This window comes from Terrapene carolina, unplaced genomic scaffold (assembly GCF_002925995.2).
Source record: "Terrapene carolina triunguis isolate 2854851 unplaced genomic scaffold, T_m_triunguis-2.0 Scaffold66, whole genome shotgun sequence".
Classification (NCBI taxonomy): Eukaryota; Metazoa; Chordata; order Testudines; family Emydidae; genus Terrapene; species Terrapene triunguis.
Window position 1 is genome coordinate 52,934,957 of NW_020664417.1, and position 26,138 is coordinate 52,961,094.

Sequence of the window (26,138 nt, forward strand, 5' to 3'; positions counted from 1 at the left end):
ATGAAGGTGAGGGAGCTGGGGGAAGTGCAGGCCGCGTGCACCCACAGGCAGGGTTGGGGGGAAGGTGTGTAATTTCAGGCAAGGGGGTGTCCGACATGCAGCGGGGCTGTGAAGATGCTGTTGGGGCAGCTGGATGAAAAGGGTGACGCTGGGGGCTGCTGAGCAAGATGTGAAGCTGTACAGCGGTATCAACGGTGTGGACGGATTTGTATGAGCAGATGTGTGAAGGTTAGGGTGACCAGATGGCAAGTGTGAAAAATCGGGACGGGGGGTGGGAGGTAATAGGCACCTATATAAGAAAAAGCCCCAAATATTGGGACAGTCCCTATAAAATTGGGACATCTGGTCACTCTAGCGAAGGTGTGAAAGCTGCAGCCAGAGATGGGGGAAGCTGGAACTGGGGAGGGAGTGCCACAAAGATGTGGACACTGGGCGGGGGGGTAGGGGGGAAGCTGCAAGAAGGTGTTGAAGCCGTGACTGGATGGAGGAGTTGGGTGTGCTGGTTTTCAGGATACTCAGGACTATCAGTCAGCTTGTTACCCACTGCCTCTAGTTGTAGGGATTCTTGCCTATGGTGACTGGAGGTTAGCTCCCTGACACCACCAGCCTTAAAGCCACTCAGTCACCCTCCTGCAGGCTCTTCCAACCATGTCTTTGCCTTGCAGGTTAACAAGAGGTGCACCCCGGTCCCTTTGTCTGTTTGAAGCATTCCCCTGTGGTTTCCAGCCCCTGGTACTGGCTACTCACAGAAATCCCAGATTCTCTGCTCCCATAGGAGCATTGTACCCTCAGTTTACGAGTTTTGTATTAAATCATCATTCCTGTATAACACACTGCACTTATGACACTTATGAGCACTTACAATAAAATCAAAGAAGGTTTATTTAAGAAAGAACAGAAGTCCCACTGGAAACATGAGTGTGATGGAAACAAATGGTTGCAGTACAAAACAAAATAATAAAACAAGAACTAGAATGTATACTTCTAGTTAGTTACCTTTCCTATCTAATAAAGCAGCAGTTCTCATCCAGGGGTCTGGGGCTCCCTGGGGGGCCTTGAGCAGGTTTCAGGGGGTCTGCCAAGCAGGGCCGGCGTTAGACTCACTGGGGCCCAGAATAGAAAGCTGAAGCCCCAACCCCGCCACCCGGTGCTGAAGCCGAAGCCTGAGCAACTTAGCTTTGCGGAGCCCCCTGAGGCATAGAGCCCTGGCCAATTGCCCTGCTTGCTACCCCTTAACGCTGACCCTGGTTTTTATATGGAGAAAAACTGTGTTATGGAACAAGTCGGTCCTGGAGTTTTTATAGCATGTTGGGGGAGGGGGGGCGGAGAGAGAGAACGGCTCAGAAAGAAAAAGGTTGAGAACCTCTGTAATAAAGTAGGTTTTTACCCCAAAAGTACAGTCTGTGGCAGAGATAATAGACTGGATCCTGGTTAGCCATTCTCGAAACACCCCTGTACTCAACAAGCTGGCTCCTTAGTGAAGGGATACAGAGTGTCTTTCTCCACACTGATATATTGAATCAGTCTTTTGTCTTTATTCAGAGACAGGATGATCCTCTGTCAAACATTCCTTTTTTCCTCCAAGTGGATTTGATTGTTTGTAGTTGTTATGATTTTCCCTTGACAGTTCTGGGATGGATCAAGGACAGACAATTGAAGCTTGCGTTACATCACTGGCTGATCAGGAAGGGGTGACAACTCCCTCCCACTTGAATGGGCCATCAGCGAAACATATGATTCCGTGATAACCAAGTTGTACTTCAGTATCATAAGGCATAGTTTTCAATATAGTTACATTATTCCTCAAATATTACTCATATGCACATCTTGCAATGATTATGTATATTGGTAAGTTTTAAGATTTCAGTAGAGATTTCACATGCTAGCCTTCATGAGAGGTCAGGGCTTCGATAATGGTGCCAACATGAGAGGAAAGAACAGAGGAGTGCAGACACGGATCCGAGAGTTAAACCCTCGAGCTTTTTTTGTCTCATGCAGTTCTCGTTCATTGGACTTGCTGGTCAGTGATGCGGCATCGGCTTCTAGTGAGGCTGCTGAATTTTTTAATGTAATTCAAAGCATCTATGTATTTTTCTCTGCATCAACTCATCGATGGCAAATTTTGAAGCAACATCTGGGAACATCCTCTCTGACACTGAAACCACTGAGTGCCACACAATGGTAAAGTCGAGCGGAGGCGATAAAACCTATCAAACACCAAATTGGGAAGATAGATGATGCCATAGTTGCCATTATGGAGGATAATGCTATGACAGGAACTGTTTGTGGGAAAAGAGTGGCAGAGGGAAATGGAATCACCAGAATCATACATAACTTCAAATTACTGTGTGGCTTAGTGTTGTGGCATGACATACTGTTTGAAATAAATGTTGTAAGCAAGAGACTCCAACGTGTTGACCTTGATATATCTGGAGCAATGGAACAAATGGACAAAGCAAAGTCATACCTACAGTCTTACCGGTCAGATGAGGGATTTCAAAACATTCTGAAGAGTGCACAGAAGTTGGCAGAGGAACTTCGCACTGAAGCTATTTTCCCACCCATTCAAGAATACAAGAGTCACCGAAGAAGAAGACATTTTGATTACGAGGCACTGGATAATCCCATAAGAGACCCCAAACAATTCAAAGTTGAATTCTTTAACTAGGTGCTAGATTGTGCAATACAGTCAGTTGAAGAACTTTTCATGCAGCTCAAGGAATGCAGCAGTATGTTTGAGATGTTGTATGATATTCCAAAACTCCTCACTATACCTGAAGAAGACCTACACCAGCAATGCAGGGCACTAGAGACAGTGTTGACTCATGATGACATGCGCAATATTGATGCGAGTGATTTAGGTGATGAACTGAAAGCCCTTTCAAGATACATTTCAGCAGGATCAACTCCAAAGGCTGTTCTGGAATATATGTGCACAAATTAGATGACCACCCTATTTCCAAATGTTTTTGTTGCTCTGCACATACTTCTACACTTCCTGTAACAGTTGCCAGTGGAGAATGCAGCTTCTCCAAGCTGAAGTAAATAAAAACACATCTACGCTCCACAATGACACAGGAGAGGCTGGTCGGCCTTGCAACCATCTCAATAGAGCATGAGCTGGCCCAGACTGTGGACCTTCAGCAGGAAGCAGTTCAAATCTTTGCAACCAAGAGGGTATGGAAAGCACCACTTTGATTATTCAAACAGATAAAAATGCCAGTGTTTACTACGCAAACAAGAAAAGTTACATTTGCTGTTCAGGCGTTTGAAAGTTAAGTGTTACTTAAAATTTTTGAACAAGGCATTTTAAGTTGTAAGTTCTCCTTTATTGGGGTAGGTAGCCGAGCAGTACCATGAGAGGAGTAGAACAGAAAGAAGGCAGAATTGAGCCCTTTCAAAGTTTTGGCCCAAGCGAGGGGACATGGGGGAGTCATTTGAGCTCCCTGCCTCAGGTGCCAAAATATTGTGGGCCGGCCCTGCTTGAGCACCATTTCATGTCATCTCTACATGAACACAGAAGAGGAATTTTGAAGATTTAGTAGTGGCAGGTGTGTAGTAGAGGTCCATGCAACTCTCATAGAATCTTCATTGATAAATTGGAGAGGGTCCATAGAAGAGCCATGAGAATGATTGCAGGATAAGAAAACATGTCTTATAGTGAGCGATTCAAAGAGCTCAATCTGTTTAGTTTAACAAACAGTAGGTTAAGTGATGACTTGATTTCAGTCTGTAAGTATCTACATGGGGAAAAAACATTTAATAATGGGCTCTTCAGTCTAGCAGAGAAAGGTATAATATGATCCAATGGGTGGAAGTTGAAGCTCGACAAATTCAGACCGGAAATAAGGTGTAAATTTTAATGGTGAAAGTAATTAATAATTGGAACAATGAAAATTTTTGACAATTTTTAAATTAAGATTGGATGTTTTTCTAAAAGATATGTTCTAAGAATTATTTTGTGGAAGTTCTATGGCCTGGTGTTATAGAGGAGGTCAAACTAGATGATCACAATGGTCCCTTATGGCCTTGGAACCTATGAACGTGACGTCTCAGGGGGCTGCAGCCACTACTATAATCTAGCTTTTGCAAGTACCCAGTGCCCAGCCACTAAGATGAGGGAAAGAATCCATCCTTAAAACCCTTGCATTGGTTCCCATTACCAAATCCTTGTATTCAGATTTTGTACTAAGAACTACAATTTCACTCTAATGGTTAGCTGTACCACTTGAAATATCAATTTTTGTATTTTTCTTCCCTTCTTTGAATTTAGTCATTTTGTCATGAAGTCTTCCAGCTATGCTAGCAATTTCTATTAGCTTTTCATATGCAGCTGAACTGTAAGTGACGATTTAAGAATAAATGACATTTCATCTTTCTGCTGTGACTAAAAATTAGTCTGATTCATGATTTCTCAAGTGGGGTCTAAAAGCTCACGACTAAAATTGAAGTAAATGGGAAGGTAAATGACAATTTTGACTGTTGTTGCTGTATATTCTAAACACATTTAAATCCACTTTCTACCTTTAAATACTGACCAACAATGAATCAATGAAAATATCTTTAGTGTTTCATTTCTATTCTATTATCACATTTTCTCCACAAAATTTCTAGTATTGTAGGAAAATTACACTAATATTTCAGAAAAGAACAAAATGTTTTGGGATATTTAAGTTATAACCTACATAGACATAATAAAAAGCTGCTCAGATATCAGCAACTGATAAGGAGCCAAATAATGGAGCTTTATCTGTAGAAAGCAAGGAAAACAACAAGCCTAGAAGAATGAGCCAAAGTTTGTGAGCGGGCAAGGGGCAAAGCTTGAGTGGCATCTTCTCCTTCTCTCCTTCCAACTTCACAGAGGCACATATGTAAACTTGGAAAAATTCGATTTTTATTAGTAAACATAGATTTTACCACACACACACAAATTAATAAAAAAAAAAGTTTCCATCAATAACAGAAATGTACAGAAAAACAAAGTAAAAAAAATGCTGCTTGAGAACTTATTAGAGTTTGATTTAAGGATATTTACTTTGTATATTCTGACGTGATGTTGACAATTGGTATTTTAATGGTTATCAAGCTTTAACTTTTTGAATCTCAGTGTCTACAGTCAATAAATATTTATTGTCTGACCATGACCCATAATATCCTACAACTTTGAAAATTTAAATTGATTAATATAGAAAAGATTGCTTAAAAATAAAAATTTATATTATCCTTCAAAATTATATTTAAAAAAACCCACAAAATCAAAATCTGTCACACCTACACATGTATAATCTATTCACATCCGGATGGTCATAGATGGTTTCAGAGTGGGGCCTGAGGAGAGTTGTTCTCTGTACCATCACTCCCCACCAATCCCATGGAGATTTCTTCATATAGGATAATGCTGACCCTATCAATATGATCTTAGACTCACAGATTTTAAGGACAGAAGGGACCATCATGATTATCATGCACATCACATGCCCCAGAATCCCATCCACCCACTCCTGCAATAGGCCATATAACCTGTGACTGAGTTACTGAAGTCCTCAAATTTTGATTTAAAGCAGTGGTGGGCAACCTGCAGCCCACGGGCCACACGTGGCGTGTCAGGGTAATCCGCTGGCATGCTGCCAGACAGTTTGTTTATAGTTGCATGGCCGCCTGCAGCTCCCAGTGGCCGCGATTTGCTGTTCCCGGCCAATGGGAGCTGCGGGAAGTGGCGCGGGCTGTAGGACCGTCAGGGCAGGCCCACAACATTTTGGCACCTGAGGCGGGGAGCTCAAATGACACCCCCATGCCTCCTTGCTTGGGCCAAAACTTTGAAAGGTCTCAATTCTGCCTTCTTCCTGTTCTGCTCCTCTCATGGTACTGCTCTGCTACCTACCCCAATAAAGGAGAACTAACAACTTAAAATGCCTTGTTCAAAAATTTTAAGTAACACTTAACTTTCAAACGCCTGAAGCCATGGCCTCTCCACTTTGTCACCATTGGGGATTTCATGCCAGTAATGTGTTGGATGGAAACTTCTATTTTCATTGTTTTTGGGGAACATGAAGTTTTTCACTTGCTATGGCCCATGCAGTACAAGGAAGTCCCTCAGGCTACTGCTCAAGTGGGTCCACAGTCCTGGCTCATCTAGACTTAAGGAACTAAACTCAGCAGCAGCTGTTTCTTGCGCCTCCACCACACTCTTCTCTGATCTACACTTTTCTTCAGGAATGTGCATGGTTACATCCATCTGAGATGGAGATATGGATGCTGCAGTAGCTGCCAGGTCACCTGCACTCTGACTAACTGGAAGATCAGACATCTCCTCACCACTCACATCCTCACTGGGGCTGGAAGGCTCACCATGAACATTTGTGTCTATGTATCTCAGGAGAGCTCCTTCCTGCTTAGATAGAAAAGCTTCCTTTGCTTGCTTTCTTCTTCTGAATGCTGCCCCAGAGGGGCGTTTTCTTCTTTCACTCATGACTGCGGTTCTGTGCCCGCTATAGTAGCTCTCAACACTCAATTGAAGCGGACAAATAAGCAGGCTGGTAGCAGAGCCTGAGTGAGGGAAGATATCAGCGTCTTAAGGGCCTGGGCTCCTACTACTTCAGTTGACTGCCTGTTCTCCTCAAGTGGGTTCAGGGAAGCAGCAGGAAACAGGAAGCTCCCTGAGAAGCTGGTGTTAATCAGTCCAGGCTCCTGGGTGCTAGAGAGGTACATAAGAGGTACATAAGCTCCTCCTCCTCTCTCTCCTTGCAACTCCTGCTGCTTTCTGTTATTCCCTCTCACCTTTTCTCCTGCCTGCCTGTTATGTCTCTTGTGCCCTCCTTCCTCCAGCACAGCACTCCACCATCTCTGTGCATCTAGAGCAGAGAGAATACATATGCACCAGCAGCAGACACAGTTTTCTACACTCTGGGTCCTAGTGGCGCCCCCCCACAGTCTGGCACCTGAGGCTGCTGCCTCAGTTCTCCTCATGGTAAGGCCAGCCCTGTAAGGTTCTGTGGAGACTCCCTGTACAGACTCTCCACTTTCTTCTTCTTGCCTGCGGGTACTGTCTTTCTGTCTTTCTTCGGGGCTTTCTTAGATATATATTCCCCTAAGCGCTAAAGGAATGATTTCACCCTTAGCAAACTTTGAGATATATATATATTAGCATATATCTGTGGGATTTTAGACTGACACACCTTTGTGGAATGGTTTATGAGCATTTACCCAACAAGCAAAAAAATTAAATAGCATTCATTATGTGAAAGCTCTTGTGTAGTGTTCTTGTTCATATGTATTATATTCCTTCCCGGGGATTGCATGTTGGTTCAAGTGAACAGTGTTTATGAAGCACTTTTTTGTATAATCTTTTGTCTTATATGTTAAAACAGTGCTATTTATTTCCACCATAAAACTTTGTGGCATTTACAAATAAGGTAGTATATCAGAGTCAACTGTACATGTTTTGATTAACTACCTAATTTAGAAATCTGTTATGACAATAAGTGAATATTTTCTTGTTGTCCATATCTGAAGATATACATCAGTTGTCCTACTCGGATATTCCATCATTCCAAAATAAATCGCTATAATAAAGAGATGCTTCTGATAGCAAAGATAATCTCAATGAAATAAAAATATAATTTGTCAAATTGCAAGCAGTTTCTTTCTGTTGAGTGTCCCATTGATGTTGCCATATATTTTTAGAATTCCACATTCATGTGTTCTATATTATAAAAAGGAACCATTTGTCGTAGTATTTAGGGTGGCTTCTTAATGTTAATACTGATTTAAAAGAAAGTTTATTTTTGTTTTCAATTTTCTAAGCTTGATTTTACATTTCATATTCATAAATTCAATATTTCCTCCTTAGCAATCAATACAGAAGTTGTGATATCAATTCTCTTCTGAATAGAATAGTCCATGAATGTACTGCTGTCTTTTCTTTGTCCAGGCTTGGTTATAATTTTAACTTATTTTATTGTAATGTCATGCTCTGTATTATATGTCAAAGTGCAAAAGGGAACATTCTTGTTTAAACAAAAATACGGGAGTAGATTAACCTGTTGATTTTTGTTTTGTTTCATAATTTCAAAATAGGATCCAAATGAAGATACGGAATGGAATGACATATTAAGAGATTTTGGAATACTACCTCCAAAAGATGAACCAAAAGATGAAACTGAAGAAATGGTTTTACGTTTACAGAAAGAAGCAGAGGGCAAGTAAAGTTTAAAATTTATGCTCTTAATATAGCAAAGTATGAAGATCTGAGGATTCTTCAGAAACATTTATCATGACACAAAAGTTCTAACGTAATTCCACTCTTAAAAATAGAATACTTTGGTTATTTTATTTGGTAGTGGTTTTTTATTTTTAATTTTCATTTATTTGTGTTTGGTTATTTTATTCAGTGCAATATACTTGTAAAATAACAGAATAATAGCACAATAAAATATATAGATGTGCTAATAACAAATGTTACCATACACGGTATGTAAAATGACAAATCAACAATTCACCATTGGAAAAGGAAAACCTACTTTCGGATTTTACCACACAGGGTGGTTGACGTAAGCAATATTGACGTTCAAACAAACTACTGATCAGTTATCTACCCACACAGGCTGGTAAGAACAAAGGGGATCGAATCAGAAAATCAGTCTTCAGAAGGAAAATATGTCTCAGAAAATTATCTTCTTGTAACTGCTTTCCAGTACTCCAAATTCCCCCTGTGTTTTGTGTATCCAGCACTGCAAAACAAATTTTTACACAGTGTATGTGACCCAAAATAATAAGGGCAAAATTTTCAAGAGACCTCTGAATTTGTGTCCACTGCTTGGCACATCAAATATTTTCATTCCCTTTTACCTTGGGGCCTAGATTGCATGCCCACATCTATCGTGCAAATGCTTACACGTATGTTTAACTATGTGCCAGGAGGTTCAATAAGACTACTCATTGTGCTGAGTTAAACACATTTTAGTATTTGCAGGATTGGGGCCTAGGTAGTTACGCTTATCTAGTCAGCATGTGTACTCAAAGCAAAGATTTAGAGTGCCTCAAAACATCCATGTGCACAACTGCTAGTGCCAGTGTAGAGAGTGCAGGCTCAATTGTGCCCTCTTCCTCAGCCCTGTTTGATGTAGGTTTTGGGAGGCTGTCAGGAAGCTATTTACAGTTCCCTGAATCTGTGCCAGCCATTCCTAGCATGAGTTAGAGCAGTCTAGGGATCTTATCTCAGTGGAAGATTCGAGGAGTGGAGCAGAATTATGTCATGCCCCTGCCTCGTTCCCACTCTGCCTCCTCCAACTCCCAGCATGCCATTTACATTGGTGGCGGGAATGCAGCTAGTGTAGGAGCTAGCTCAAGTTGCTTTATGACACTGGGAGTTCCCCTGTTGTAAGGAGAATTCTCTGTTGGTCGCTTCTGGCCAAAATCCAAAGACTTTGCGTTACCTGAAAGATGCAAAATGGCTGGAACAAAATGGGAAATCTGAGGCTCCTATGAAAATTTAACCCCAGTACAGACATAGTTAAATCCACGAATTACCATGTTATGTTGTGACATGCTGTCTGAGAGCAACATAATATGAAAATGACAAAGCATATAAAGTAACTTATAGTTACTCAAACTTCAGTTGTTTTTCTCTTTCTTGCACAAGATTGTTCCAGAGTTGGCCAAATTTATAGGTGAGATTTGAGATGTTTTTCAAACTGATATTGCTCTCCTGCCTGCATCTAAAGATTCTGTACATAACAATGTTGAAATATGCATAGTTTTTTAGTGGACAAAAGCTGTCTAATTATTTGGCTTGTTCTTTTTAGTGAAACCATATGAAAGAATGACTCTTAAAGAACTAAATGAAGCTGAAGATGACTTTGATGAGGATGATATGAAAGCTCTTGAAATGTATAGGTACAGTAAGATGTTTCTTGCCATATTCACAGTACATATTGTTATTTAGGATGTTTCACACATATGGGATAAAGAAAAATTCCATCCACAAACTGAAAGGAAGAAAAACTACCTACATAGTTATATATTTGAAAATTAAATAGTCAGCTAAAAATTAATGCTATTAGTTAGAAAAATATTACTTTGCCTTCTGGATGGTATTGGTTTGCAGATAGAGTAAATGTTTTAAAGATATATCCCGGTAATAAAGAAAAATGTATGTGTAGTGTATTTATAATTAAAGATTCAGTGGTACGGTATTTCATTCACACACTGTAATTACTACTTTAGAACCCTTAGCACATACGATTGAGTATTTTTAAAAGATTTTTAATACATCTATTGTTGGTCCCATATATGCAGAACCTTCTTTTTTTGCCCCTTATCTAGTACCCATTCTGTTTGGTTTCCTATTTCTTAATTCAGAAGGATGGCTTTATCTAACTAATAATTTATATATACACAGTATTTATTATGAATGATTATATATAATCTCAAATCCCTGATAAACTATTAATATTATTATACAATGCTTTCTTACATACAGTATGATACAGAATCAATATGTCTAAGCACTTTGGCTTCTGGGTCAGAAAATCATAGAAGCTTACACCCAAGATTTTTAGGGTATAGTCAATTTAGTCATATTGACCCCATGTGTATAGCAAGTATTTTATAGCAATAATTTACAAAGTATACTTTTGCCAAGATCTTTGGGTAGTATTGTGTAATGACTCATAAAAATACAGTGTATGACATTGTCACGAGGTTGCTTGCCCCTTTAAGGGGAATCTGGGCTCAGGTTATCTGCAACAAACTAATTTAAGGAGTCCATCGAGGCAGTTGATTGTATAACAAGTGCTCAGCTCGGTTACAGGGGGGTGCTTACAGAGAGAGAAGCTCTCTCAAGACCATGAGAAAAAATCTCCCAGAGCCCACCACCACAAGGGGGAGGACTGTGTAACCCCTGAAGCCAAAGTAAGAGACGTAATTCACATTTATATTGGGTTTAACAAAGTAGAACCCAAGCAGGGGAATTTTGTCTTACATTCATTTGAACTGTGTGGAATTCTTAAAGGGGCCTGAGAGAAGAGAAACTGAGGCAGGAATTACCTACAACATGACACTAGTTCAGTAGGAGGCATGCCTTGCAACAGACGTATACGAAATAAATGTACCAATGTGATAAAACTATCCACTTGAACTAAAAACCAGAACTGGATTTGAACCATGCCCATTATAGTATACCCCTGTACTGTTAGAACTGCTAAAATAGTAGCAATTTAGAAATACTAGACTGGTGTTGATTTCAAGTGTCTACTGCTATTTTATGATAGAAAGAATTTTAAAAGAATGTTCTCATGAACAGAGTTGTGCACCTAAATTCTTACACATCATGATAAGAATATATTAAACATATTTTGTTTAACACTTTTAAAAAGAAAGTCAGCTGCTGACTTAAAACAATGGCTTTGTTTATTTCAATAAATTTTAATAAAAATTGGCCCTTGGCTGTGAATTTTTCTCACTTTCTACATTGTCATTATTTTTATAGATGAAGACTGCCACCTAGTGCGTTTGCATTCAATTTTTCATTACAAAATTATGCAACAGTAAGGTATTAAACTCTGGGTTACTTTACTTAATACATTATTTTGTTTTCAAAATCATAAAAACATTTTGGCTTTTTTTTAATTTGTGTTGCTTGCCTTGTCTTCACTGCAGTATCAATACAGACATGTAATATGTTTGTTACTTTAACTTTCTTTTCCTTAATATTTTATATCCTTAATGTTCCTTGATTGATGTAAGTACATATAGTTTCTTTCCTATTTTCAAGCATTGTCTCGCTAACTAAATGCCAGCACTGAAGCTTTTTAGCACAAAATTATTCCATTAAAACGTAAAGGCAGTCAGATATAGATTATTAAAAAAATTGGCACCACATTTCAAAAACAGTTGCCACTTTTCCAAAATGTACAACAGTATCTATCTAAAAGCAGTATTGAAGTACTAAAAATTGAAAATCATGGTTGTAATATTTCAACCATAAATGATGGTGGGTTTATTCAAAGGAACTAAGAGATACAAAATTTATATTACTGTAAAATAAATTTTAAAAAATTGTACCAAATAATTTTTATTTCTGAAATAGGCAACAACGGTTGCAGGAATGGAAAATTCTTCAGAAAAGACAAAAGTATGGGGATCTGAGAGAAATTTCTGGTGAGCAATATGTGAAAGAAGTCACAAATGCTCAGAAGGATGTGTGGGTTGTAATTCATCTATATAGATCAAGGTAATGCTATGATTATATTTTTTCAAAACTATTTAAGAATCTAAAACACTTAGCAAAAAAAGATTCAAGATGATGAGATGATAAGAAAGACGATATATGCAAAATAGATTATTATATCATTGTTTACTATATCCCCACTTGGGGGAAAAGAAATCTTAGAAAATAAGATTTCTCCTCTGTTGGTCCTCCTTGCTCCATCAGTGCACTACATAGGATTTCTTCACCTTTGACTCACATAGAGGTAATGCAAAAGATTTTTCTTGCTAGCTACTGTTGGCAGACATGAATTGTGCTGGAGGGCAAAAGTTCATCTGTAGCCCTCCTTCAAGATTCCTCTCTAAGGATTTTGCTGCCTTTTTCTTTCTTTCATTCCCTCCCTCCAACAGATCAGCAGTCTGGTAGGGTGAGGGTCTTTCCTGAAGGACTGAGGAAGGTTGGGGATTGGATTTCCCTAATTTAGCAGTTCTCCAAGGAATTCCGTAGTGGTAGCAGTAATTGCATTAGGATTCAGTGGTAAGATCTAAGGACTCAGATGCTGAGCTCTGTGGGTGGGGGAGTTGTTTTGTTTTTTGTGTTTTTTGTTTTGTTTTTTGAGAGAGGACATGGCTTTTTTTTCTTATTACATTGGGAGGCAGTTTCCACTGTTCATTCAATTGCCATGAAACAAGCCTTCCTTCCAGAATCAAGGATCAGATCAGTCAAATGGAAATCAATGCTTATTAAAAATAGGGTGTGGGACCTTCCATACTGTCATAATGGCAGACTCCTTTTGCCCTAAGCATCCCAGAGGGGGCCCAAGAATCAGTGCTCAGTCCCTGTCTTCTGATCACCCATAACCTTTTCAGTTCATTAGCCACAAGGCTTCAGCAGAAGTTCCCAGTCCAGGGACAGTCTAGGATGTGTTTTTTTTTCTGAATTACAAAGTAAACTATATATCTTATTTATTCTGTCTTAAAAAGAGCGGATCCAGTTCTGGACACCACAAAAAGTTCTCAAGATGAAACTAAGGAAAATAGGAAAAGCAGTCTCCCTCATACACAAATGACTGGAAAAGACAGTGAACTCCAAACGATCCATCCTAGTAAAGAGGAAAGTCATCATTAAGGCTTTCCAAAAGTTATACCAAGTTCAACAAAAGGTCACTAAGTTCTTCTCGATTCACAAGATTAACTTCTTCGTTCCTTCCTCTGAACCAAAACTAGTCACTGTAAAGGAAAAATTCCATCTGTGTGGATGGAATAGGTGCTCCTAAAGACCAGAAGATTGACAGTTTGCTGAAGAGTGGCTTTAAAACTTTCTCCATTGTCTTATGAACATCCCTGGCCTCTGAAATTGCAGCTTGCACAACTGTTTTCATCATTTGCTCATTCCACAGAGAGAGAGACCTTGTAATGATCTGGAGAGAGATTCTAAGTAAAATGAAGTTACATCAAAATAGCATTTATCTTTCTTTATAAAGCAACCTGGGATATTACCAGTTTCTTAGCCAGTTTGTTCCTTTGCAATACCTAGCTTTGTCTTGAATATGGCTTCGGGCCCCAGATACAGATTCTCTCTCTCTTGGCAACCTCATCCAAATGGGATGAGACTATTTTGAGAATCTCTCATGATAATTTAGCATTCTTCAGGCCTAAATAGGATAGGCCAAGATTTTCAACAGTGGTTGGTGATTTAGGTGCCCAAATTGAGACATATTAAAGGAGGCTGTTTCTTTTTCCAGAGGATGGATGCTCAGCACTTTCTAAAAGTCAAGCCCATTTGAGAGATCTCAAGTTGTTGGCTTCAACAATACCAAAGGTACTGGTGCCAGATACATAATATGTAGACAAATATGAGAAAAGAAATGAAAATATGTTTGGGTGTCAGAATTCACTACCATCTGCATTACAAAGGAAGGAAAAAGCCGGGGTGTAAAGGATTCAGAAGAGTACAGTGCACATGCTATTTGAAATTTCAAATTGGTGAAATAGTGAGTAAAATCCATTAGTTTTATTAGAGCTGTCTCAATTCTCATGGAGATGCAGCTGAGGTCTAATGTTCCTGAAGTTCAGATGTATGCCTTATTGTGAAATCTGGAAGATTCATTGGAGCTCCTCTTTTTCTCTGTCAAAATTTCAACAACCAATGTTGAGAATATAAGCATTTGGAAGCAACATAAGGCTTCTATCCAACCTTCTGGTGCCAAGATAATCTTTGTTTTGAAGGCTGGAAGTATGCTAATAGTTTTGCACTGGTAGTTCTGAGTTCACCGTCACCCATCCCAGGCAGTTCTTATGGGTTAAAATACTGCAAGCAGGATTGCTATAGGATAAATTAGAGTTGTGATGTTCCCCTCTGGTGTTTCTGGACCGGTGATCTGCTAGGTCACTCCAATCCTTGACTCTAGGAGCCAGCCTTACCCTGCTCCTCTGTGAGAACCCCCACTCCTGGGCTGTTCACACCTCTGGCATGTAAGCTGCTCCTTGGATTGTGCAACCGAATGATACCAGCCAATATCTCCGGTCCCAGAGACAACCCTAGGAACCTCCGGCTTGCAGTGCCCAGTTATGCTCGCTGGACGCTGCAAGCTTATATGAGTTTGTCAATTTAACAAAGAAATTGATATGTACCAGGCTTGTTATCCCCAAGGGAGTCTCTGACACGCTTCAAACCAAACGCACTGCTTCAGGTAGAATAAATAAACAGATTTATTAACTACAAAGATAAATTTTAAGTGATTATAAGTCACAGCATAACAAGTCAGATTTGGTCAAATGAAATAAAAGCAAAACGCATTCTAAGCTGATCTTAACACTTTCAATGCCCTTACAAATTTAGATGCTTCTCACCACAGGGTGGCTGGTTGCCCTTCAGCCAGGTTCTCCCCTTTGATCAGCGCTTCAGTCGGTTGGTGTGGTGTCTGTAGGTGTAGGTGGAAGAGAGAGAGCGCATGGCAAACATCTCTCCCTTTTATCATGTCCTTTCTTCCCTCTTGGCTTTGTCCCCCACCTCCCTTCAGAGTCAGGTGAGCATTACCTCATCACAGTTCCAAACTGACCAGAGGAAGGGGGGTGACTCCCTCGAGAGATTCTTTTGTTGCTGCCTAGGCCAGCATCCTTTGTTCCTGTGAGGCTGGGCTGGATCTGCCCTGATGAGGTGTGAACTGCCTCTCTGCTCTTGGAGAGTTTTTGCCTGGGCTTATTTTAAGCCATGAGGATACATTTTCAGCCTAACAACTACATACATGAAATTATAACCTATAACATTACTATAACATTACTGTAACAACAATGCTCAGTGTATCATGAGCCTTCCGAAGATACCCAACATGGCAAACTTTGTATTGGATACCACAGTCATTTTACAAGGATGAACATGGGGGTGCTGGGTATTCCGCCAAGGTACAGAGCATCACAATACTTCTTCTTTGAGTGATGTCCCCATGGGCGCTCCACTGTAGGTGCGGCAACACCTTTGTATCTGGAGTCGGAGATCTTCAATAGCAGTGCCTGTCAGACTGCATATGCACACCTCCCCTCCCCCACACTGTGCGTGGGTAGTATAATAGCGCTGTGCGGTCCAACCACCCTCAGTTCCTTCTCTACTGCCGCGGTCTGGAATGGAACAGTTAGCAGACCCACTTAGTTATTTAGATAGTCTCTTGTCTGTTTTTCCCTCTTGTAGTTAGTTAGTTCTTTCATTTTCTTTTCTTCTCCTTCATCCTTAAAAAAAAATAGTTTTTTTGTTTTCCCTAATTCCCGTCAGAGAAGCTACTCCCTCACCCTTATGCCTGGCTCCTCCGGGTGTAAGCGGTGAGTGTCGTGGGGGGCCGCCTTCTCTATAACGAATGGCCACGCACAGTGTATCCGTTGCCTGGGAGAGGAACACATTTCCCAGAAGTTGTTCCCACTGTCTGGGCTTAAAGCCAAGAGCAAGGAAAGACAGGGACCTTAAACTCAAATTATACCTCATGGAAAAGTCCCTGCGACCAGCGTCGGACCCCGGTTCTTACTCCTCACCTGAGACCCCCTCACGCTCAGCAAGGTCATCTGATGACCCCACACTACAGCTGGGATCGACGCTCTGAGATCGATCCACCGGTGGTCGATTTAGCGGGTGTAGTGAAGACCTGCCAAATCGACAACAGATCACTCTCCAGTTGACCCCTGTACTCTACCTCTGACAAGAAGAGTAAGTCGACGGGAGAGTTTCTCTGGTCGACCCCCCGCAGTGTAGACCCTGTGGTAACTCGACCTAAGGTACGTCGACTCCAGCTACATTATTCATATACAGGTTTGACACATCTTACGCGCATTTAACATGCGCGATTTCAACTTTACGCGGTCGGCAAAAAAAAAAAAGGGAGAGAAAAACAACAATTTTAATACTATACCTGTAGTGCGGGCCATTTTGCCCGCCATTGAACTCAATGGGGTTTTGGCTATACGCGGTTTTCGCTTTACGCGCTAACTGCAGAACGGAACCCCCGCGTAAGATGAGACAGCCCTGTAGCTGGAGTTGCATAGCATAGATTGACTTACCGCGGTAGTGTAGACATAGCCTCACTCCCCTCGCCCGAGTAAGAGAAGATCATCCCCTGACCGGGATGACACAAAGAAGAAAGCGGTCCCTCCCTCAGCTCCTGAGGCAGAAACTGCAGGAATGCCGTCCCCAGCTAGATCTGTGGTGCTAACTGCTTCTGACAAGAGGCACAAGGCTGCTCCTAGACTGACTACCTCAGCCCCTGATAGTAAGTCTAAGGACTGTGCCAAGGTAAAACAGCAATCATCGGCATCACTGCCTGTTGTGGGCGACCAAAGCGAGCCCTTTACCTCCTCGGTGGCTCCGGGTCCCTTTCTGGTTCACAGCGATAACCCAAGTAGTCTCAGTCGCCCGAGCATGCCCTCAAATCCGAGCACATACATGTCTCCAGCTTCTGGGACATATGGCTGCAGCTACATTTGTGGTCAAATACGCAAGGCTGCACATGCGGTGTCTTCAGGGCTGGCTCCATACCATATATCTTCCTCACAAACACCACATGCAAAAACTCCTGTCCATGCCAACCCAGGTCAAGGACTCACTACTGTGGTGGACGTGCCCCAACAATGTCTGTGCCAGGGTCGCTTTTCTTCAACCTCCATCTACCATGATACTTACCACCGATGCCTCCCTCCTTGGTTGGGGAGCGCATCTATGCAAGCACATTATACAGGGCAGATGGACGTCCACCGAGTCCACCTTACACATCAACCTCCTGGAACTGAGGGCGGTCCGCAATGCCAACATTTCCTACCACTCCTCAGAAACCGGACTGTTCGAGTAATGACGGACAACCTCGCTTGCATGTATTACATCAACAGGCAAGGAGATGCCAGGTCCCATTCCCTATGTTCAGAAGTGATTAAGCTATGGAATTGGTGTATCCATGATGACATCTCCATCTCTGCTGTGTATCTCCCTGCACATCAGAACATGACAGTGGATACACTGAGAAGAACCTTCTTGCACAAGCACGAAAGGCAGGTTGACATGAGAGCACTCCGACTCATCTTCCGCCAATGGGGTCATCCCACCATAGACCTTTTTGCCACTCATGAGAACACCTGATGTCCTCAGTTTTGTTCCAGACCAGGCCTGGGACGCGATTCAATAGGGGTTGCATTCCTTATGAACTGGAACATGCCACTTCTTTACGCCTTTCCTCCCTTTCTCCTCCTGTTCCAAATCTTATGCAAGATACAGGAAGATCAAGCTCTGGTTATACTAATAGCACCGACATGGCCACGACAAGTCTGTTACACATACCTGCTTCGCATGACACTCTCTCGGCCTATAAACCTTCCCCCAGCATCCTGGCTCCTCTCTTAGGACAGGGGACGCATTCACCATCTCAATCCTCAGATGCTCCACCTGAAATCTTGGCTCCTTTGTGACTCTGGGATTCAGAAATAACCAGTTCAGATTCAGTAAAACATATCTTGATAAATAGCAGGTGCGATTCTACCAGATGAACCCTATTCCCACAAGTGGAACCGGTTCCAACTTTGGTGTGGTGACAGACAGGTCGATGCAGCCTGTCTCCATTACCTGTCATAATGGACTACCTCCTTCAACTCAAACAGCACGGATTGGCTTTTAGTTCTCTTAGAGTGCACCTGGATGCAACTACCACATTACACTGCCTTGTCGAGGGATATTCAGTATTTGTACACCCCCTTGTCAAAAGTTTTCTTAAGGGTGTTCGAAACCTATACCCTCACATATGTCCCTCCACCCTATCCTGGGATCCCAGCCTAGTCCTATGCTCTGTGACTAGACTTCCATTTGAGCCAATGGCAACCTGCTTACTCCTTCATCTAGCAATGAAAACGGCCTTCCTCGTCGCCATTACATTGGCATGACACGTGGGAGAAATATCAGCCCTTATGGGATACCCGGCATATACAGTGTTTTATAGGGACAAAGTGACCCTCCATCCCCACCCAAAATTCCTGCCGAAGGTTATAATGTCCTTCCATCTAAATGAGCCTGTACACCTCCCCTCCTTCATTCCCAACCACACAACAATTACCAAGAAGCAGTTCTCCACACTTTAGATGTGAGATGCGCGTTGTCATTCTACTTGGATAGAACCAAACCGTTCAGGAACTCGCCACGCTTGTTCATATCCATTGCTGAATGCTCTAAAGGCTCCACTATGTCTAAACAATGCTTCTCTAAATGGATTTCCCAGTGCATACGCCTGTCTTACGAACTTCACAATAAGCAACCACCTGCTTCTATCCGGACACACTCCACACGTGTGCTCTCAACCTCCATTGCATTCCCCAATAATGTTTCCATAATAGATATTTGCAGGGTTGCCACATGGGCATCCTCTGATACATTCACCCAACATTATGCCATCTTGCAAGATTCCTTGACGGACACCATTCTCGGACGTAAAGTCCTGTCATTAGCGATACCAGCCGCTCTGAAGCCTCAACTTTCCAGGTAGGAGCACTGCTTTATGGTCACCTACAGTGGAGCACCCATGGGGACATCACTCGAAGAAGAGAGGGTTACTCATCTTGTGCAGTAACTGAGGTTCTTCGAGATGTGTGTCCCCACCAGTGCTCCATTACCTGCCCTCCTCCACTCTGCTTTTGAGCTTAACTTTTGGGCTCTATGTCAGAGAAGGAGCTGAGGGCGGTCGGACCGCACAGCGCTATTTATACTACCCGAGCAAAGTGCGGGGGAGAGGAGGTGTGCATGTGCGGTCTGATGGGCACTGCTATTGAAGATCTCCAACTCCACGCAAAGATGCTGCCGCACCTACAGTGGAGCCCCCAAGTGGGGGACACATCTCAAAGAACCTCAGTTACTGAACAAGGTGAGTAACCCTTTCTTGTGTTACAAAAATCCAGGCATGAAGGCCATGGACCAACATGATGTGGCCATACCACCATACTGAGATTTTCTTTTAAAATTTGACTCTATTTAGAGTTCTTTGAAAAAAACAAACTAAACTATCAAATGTAAAACAATGAAACTGAATATTCAAATAAGAGTAAACATACGTATTAAAATCTCAAATACAAATACTGCATTAAATAGATACAGACCAAGGTTTCTCAGTGGTGAAGGAAAAACAAAACTCAGACACATGGAGCTTATATAGCGGTAATAACCAACAGTATATGTATCATGACATTCATGTAAATATTTTCAGTTTTTATTTCAACAGCCTTTTTCCATAAGACTCCTTGTAGGAGAAGCCAGAGAAGAAATCTGTAGTGGAAGTCCCATTATAGAGCACAGTAGAAGCATACTGACTACATGTAAAAACTCTGTTCTTGAAAGGTTATTTGTATGGATTCTAGTATTTTCTTGCATGTTTCAAACTGTTGTGGCAGAAATTTCATCAAACCTATCCAATTTTTTCTAGCATCCCAATGTGCTTACTAGTTAACCAACATCTCAGCCTGCTAGCCAGAAAGTTTCCAGAAATCAAGTTTATCAAAGCCATTGTGAACAGCTGTATTCAAAACTACCATGACCGATGTTTACCCACAATTTTTGTGTACAGAAATGGTCAGATAAAAGGCAGGTTCATTGGAGTTACTGAATGTGGAGGGACTAATCTTAAACTGGAAGGTAATATAACAAATATGTTCAAAATAATTCTATAGTAATCTAATGTAATTAATAATCATCAATTCTTAAGATCACTTCTTGGGGTAGAACAGTCTGTTATAGTGTTTTTGTACCATAAACAGGAAAAATTAGGAATTAACTGTTAATAGAAGCTTCTGCATTTCTACTGTAGCACAAATATTAGTACATGTTGATAGCTTGCAATGCTATAGATAAGGTAGGTATGGTGGGGATGGCACCTGTGTAACATCTGATCTTTCCTATGGGGGAGGATTTGATCTAAAAAAGGGTATACATTCCCTCTTAAGTGTGAGTCCCCAACCCAGTTCCATGGGACCAGGCTACGCAGGATCCTTTTCCATATACCCCCCGTTCCACACTGGGCTGTGTGACCCTTACTAGGAGAAAGCCTCATTGACTATCTGATGGTCACTTGACAAGCATTTTTGTCTTTTCCTAAACTATCCAAGCTCCATTAATATATATTCTGCAGCTATTGCAACACTATTCTATCTATCTCTATATTGTAGGTACTTACATGGTCCCCATTACCATAATATCTGAGCAAATCACAATCTTTTTAATGTATTTATCCTCACAACACCCATTTGAGATAAGGAAATACTATATTCTCCATTTTGGATGGAAGAGACTGAGGCACAGAAAGACTAAATGACTTGCCCAAGGTCACAAAGGAAGTCTGTGGGAGAGAAGGGTTGTGTTATGTGTGCAATGGATCACTTTTGTGTGGATAAGTCCAGGTTCCTAAAAGCAGAGGGAAAAACAACCTATTGTTTCGATTTCTTGTTCCCGTCCTTAAATATAGTTCTTGGTGTTCTAACAGCACCTCTCTTTGAGACCCTTACGAGAATCTCTGTTTACTTCAACCCAGGCTCATACCCTATGAAGCACATTAGACCTCAGTTATGCAGCAGAGATCCTGGAATTATGCAGCATGGATTCTGTCTCTCATGCAGTTCAATCACTGTAGTGTTTTGTTTAACTTTTTTATGTTAAATTGAATTTTATTTATACTGCCCAAACTGTTAAACTACCCATATGCTGCACATTTTTGAACTGATGAAGATCTCCATTGTAGAACTTGTCAGGGGAAACCTGGAGTTTTTGACAGCTGTGAATGGGACAGTTAGTTCTTAGCTCCCCACAAGGCATGGGAACTAGTTTTGGTTTTGAAGAAGCAGTTGAGGCTTTTGGAACCAGGGAGGGAATGCATCTTTAACTTCCCACTTTTCAGCAGGGGCAGAAGTTACTTTAAGCTTTTGGGGTGGATGGAGCCTTGAAGTCCTTATTCCTCACCCAGCAACTTCCACACCACAGTCTTTAATATCAGCAGCACAAAGGGAAGCAGTTTAAAACATTTCCTCATCATCTTCTGCACCTACAACTTCTATTCCTGAGGGCATTCTGCACCAAAACATTAAAAATTCTGCAAAATTCTGCAAATTGTACTTGTCAAATAAATGTGAGGCTCCAGCATGGCATTGGGAAGCACAGACCACTGTCTCCACAGAGGTGGGAGATCACTGTGCAGCTTTCCCCTGGGACACAAACTCAGCCATGAGGCTGCACCCAGCCCTGACACAGCGCAAGGACTGGGCCTACCTCAGAAACACTCCAAGGCACTGATGCTCCATTTGGGCGGGCAGGCAGGCTCAGCAAGGCAGGATCCAAGTGTAGAGGGGCTTAGTGTGGGGGATCCAGGTGTGGCTTGAGAGGGTTTTGTGTGGGGCAAACTGGGTATGGTTGGCTCAGGTGGGGATCTGGATGCACAGGGGTTTGTTGGGGGGTTCTGGGTGCAACGGTAATGGAACTCTGCAGGGGGGTCCAGGTGAAGGTGGTTGGGCTCAGCGGGTGGTGTCTGGGTGTGGGGGGTATAGAGTTCAGCAGGGGAGTCTGGGTGTGGGGGGCTCAGTGGGGGTCCAGATGCTGGGGGAGTGGGTTGGGGATGCAGGTGTGGGTGGGTTGTAAGGGTGGTCCAGGTGCAGGGGGAATGGGACTCATCAGAGGGGGTTCTGAGTGTAGGGGGTGAGGCTCGGCATGGAGTCTGGGTATGAGGGGGTCTGGATGCATGGCGGTTGGGCGGATGGGGGAGCAGCTCCCTGTATAGGGATCCTTCCCCCTGCAGCTGACAAGCGACAGGTGCAGGAAGTGGGGGTGGGAGGAGTTTGCAGAGCTTCCTGCAGCTGTGGGAGAAATCTGGGGGTGGGTCTGACTCGGCCCTGGATGCCATGCAGAGGAAGAGGAAGAGGAAGTCCTGTCCTCAGCCACGCTGTGGCTAGCAGCTGAGCCTGGCACAGGGTAGGAGCCACCAGCTGGGTTTTCCCCAGTCCCGTCTCCTGCCCCACAGTGATTTACCTCTCTGCCGGCTGCCTTGGGCACCCTAAACATATTGCTGGGGAGGGTCGCATAACCGCTCTTGTGGCTTCCCTTTGATTCCCCATCAGAAAGTCATTTTTATGCAGAGAAGCAAAGAAATCTGCGGGGGACATTCTGCACATGCGCAGTGGCCCAGAATTCCCCCAGGAGTATCTTCTAGTCAATAGATTTGATATGATGCCTGATACTCCAGTCCCAGGCTTGCTTTCTAAACCTTTCCCTTCCCAGTAGGAAGACTACATGGGTCATTTCTTTGCAAAATGGAGTGGAATTACCATGGATCACTGGGTTTTAGAGAGAACCAACCTGGAGAATGTGATTCACTTCCTCTTTGTATTGAATACCAACTTCCATTTCCCCATCCAACTTTAGGGTCATGAGACAAGATATTCTAAAGTGACAAGTGTTTTTTGTGTTCTTTGATTTTTGGGTACACAACTTGGGACATTCTATGTGGGCCTGATTTTCCAAAAGTGCTGAGCCATCCACCCTGTGAAAATTGAACTTATTTAAGGTGTCATGTTAGGCACCTAGAGCGAGGCACCCAGAATCACTTGTCACTTTAAAAGATCGAGTCTCCTGTTCATGACAGGATGCTTAAAGAAGAGATTTTCTTTGTGGCTAGGAATCACAGTAGTGGTACTTTGTTAGTTTCAAGGCAAGGAGTTCTACTCCCACTATTTTCTTATTCCAAAAAGAAAAGGTGGTCTGTGTCCCATCTTGGGCTTGAGAAGACTAAAATATATCAAAAGATTTATTGTCCAGGTAGCAACAGTAGACTCTATCTCTGCCTTATGTGTTCAAAGCTCGTTTGGGTTTCTTGTTTTAAAGAATGCACATCCATATTTCCATCAAGGATGCTTATGAGAAAATAACTTGGTTTATATGCAACAAGCAATCATGTTCACTACAGCTCTTTAGAAGGACACTGTCAGTTTGAGTCACATATGAACAAGTACGTTAAGATGGACACTTCAGCTACTCAGGCACACATGAATGGGGTTAAAAAACTGATTCTTTATTCACAATAGCCATATTCAGTTTGCTGCATGCCTGCTACTGTAACGGATAGACTGGAGTAGTGGCTGTATGCTACTGTTTTCCCTTTATACACATTTGTAGAGATTTTTCACAGTTCATGAACCCACAGGCCATGCCCCTGTCCCACCACTACTATCCTGCTAATACCCTTCACTTCCAGAAAATGAGCTATTGTAGAGCTTGGCTTTGTGGCTTGTGGAGGCCTGTGAAATCATGCTGTGTGCCCTCTATGTATCCAAGCCCCACTGTGAAGCATAATTGTGGTGGTTCTGCTGTGTTGTGTGTTCTCTATAGCTCTCAAGATTTTGCCCTATACTTGTGCAAAAACTGTTGGTGGAAACATTTCAGTTTTTCTAAAAATCTGTATTAACAATTTATCCACAATTCAAGTAAATCTCAATTTGGATAGAGTTACTGAGAAGCTATATTGGATTGCCAGGACTAAAATCTTTTACACGATTTGTTTGCTGCACTAATAACGTTTTTAATACTGGATGTTCTGTGCCTGACTACATTTCAGATTTGCGCTCAGTAGAATTGTTGGTTTGTAAGAAATGACAAAATAGGAAAATTTTTAGTTTCTTGGCCAATCCTTGATCGATCTTCCATTGAATGGAAGGGTTAAATGATGTCCTGGAGTAATCCAGTTTGGACAAGGGCTATTTTCTAAACAACTGTACTAATATAGACTGTCACTCCAGCAAGGTTCTATCATAGTTTAACATCGCTTTTAATAGTTGGATGTAGACACACACCAACTCTCTCTGTGCTCTAAACAAGGAGTAAATCAATGGAACTATAAATGTAAAGTTGGTGGAAGACAAGAATCAAGCCCACAAATCCTGTTACAATAGTGTGTTTGAAAGGGATCTTCTTTGGCTATCCCTCAATGCGAGGATGATGTCTGCCAAGGGGGTTCATTGGTGAGTTTTTAAGTGGCTGGGGAGACCAATCCTTGCCCTGCAGATTTTCCCACAGAAGTGACAGGTGTAATCTTGGAGGAGACATAGTTGTTGGCTGAAGTGTTGTGCCCTTTCTTTCCTTCACTGTCACTTCTCTGTCTCATGAGCACATCAGTTCTCCTCAAAGTGAGCTGTGGCTTGGTGTATGGTGTGGCGTCGCTGTGTTCTGTTCTGCGCCAAGTCCTCCCAGTTTGTTGGGTTGATGCCTCCCTTTTTAAGATATACTTTCAGTATGTCTTTGAAACGCTTCTGCTGCCTTCTGCAAGCCCTTCTTCCCTGACTTAACTGAGGGAAGAGTACTTGCTTCGGGAGGCGAGTGTCAGGCATACGTACACAGTGGCCAGTTCAGCAGAGTTGGTATTTCATAACCTGCGCTTCTATACCGCTGATGTTGGCTGCAGAGAGAACGCTGATGTTAGTGCATTGGTCTTCCCAGCTGATCCTGAGAATCCTTCTGAGGCAGCACTGCTGGAACCACTCCAGCCGCTTGAGATGTCATCTGTAGGTTACCCAGGTCTCACACCCACAGAGAAGGGTGGGGATGACAACTGCCTTGTAAACCAAGATCTTTGTACCTGTTTGTAGATCCCTATCATTGAAGACTTGTTTGAGTAGTCTTCTAACAGATGTGCTGGCACAGTGGATCCTGTATTCAATTTCTGTGTCAATGCTGGCTATTTGGGAGAGGTGGCTGCCAAGGTACGGAAAATAGTCCACATTTTCCAGGGGTTCTCTGCTGACGGTGATTTGTGGAGTTCGAAGAGTAGTTTGTGCAGGTGAGGGCTGGTAGAGTACCTTTGGTTTTCCCAATGTTGAGAGAAAGGCATCTGCAAAAAGATTTAGGGACAAGAATCAAGCTCAACAATCCTGTTACAATAATAACTGTGTTTGAAAAGGATATCTAGGTGGTAGAATGCCTTTTTCACAGTAGAGCTTCTATTTTAAGAGAAAACAAAAAGACTCAAAAGGCCTATAGGTACCCAACTCCATATAATAGCTACTTTTAAAAAGGTGTTACATGTATGTTTCACTTCTTATAATTCATCTAATCTCTTTTTTGATTGTCTGCTTTGAAAATTCAATTACCAGTCCGGTACATTGGTACCTGTTAAAAAGCTTTTAACAATTTGCAAATTGTATGTATGAATGCATTTTATTACAGTATCTTATTTTTTTCAATTCTCTGTTTTAAGTCATTATTTGTTGTTACAGAGCTTGAATGGAAGTTAGCACAAGTTGGAGCAATAGAAACTGACTTAGAAGAAAGCCCTAAACAAAACATTACAGATATGATGATGTCTTCAGTTAGAAGTGCTTCTATTCATGACACCAACAGTGCTAGTAGGGACAATGATGAGACCAAATGTTACTCACATAGGAATTTTTAA

General features: G+C 42.0%; 1 protein-coding gene across 1 annotated transcript; it reads left to right on the forward strand.

Moving 5' to 3' along the window:
• PDCL2 (phosducin like 2) lies at window positions 1-26,138 on the forward strand. Its single transcript, XM_024216235.1, has 6 exons — window positions 1-6; window positions 8,077-8,197; window positions 9,804-9,894; window positions 12,089-12,232; window positions 20,142-20,350; window positions 25,963-26,138. Exons 1-6 carry the CDS (start codon window positions 1-3, stop codon window positions 26,136-26,138), a joined length of 747 nt encoding a protein of 248 aa, XP_024072003.1.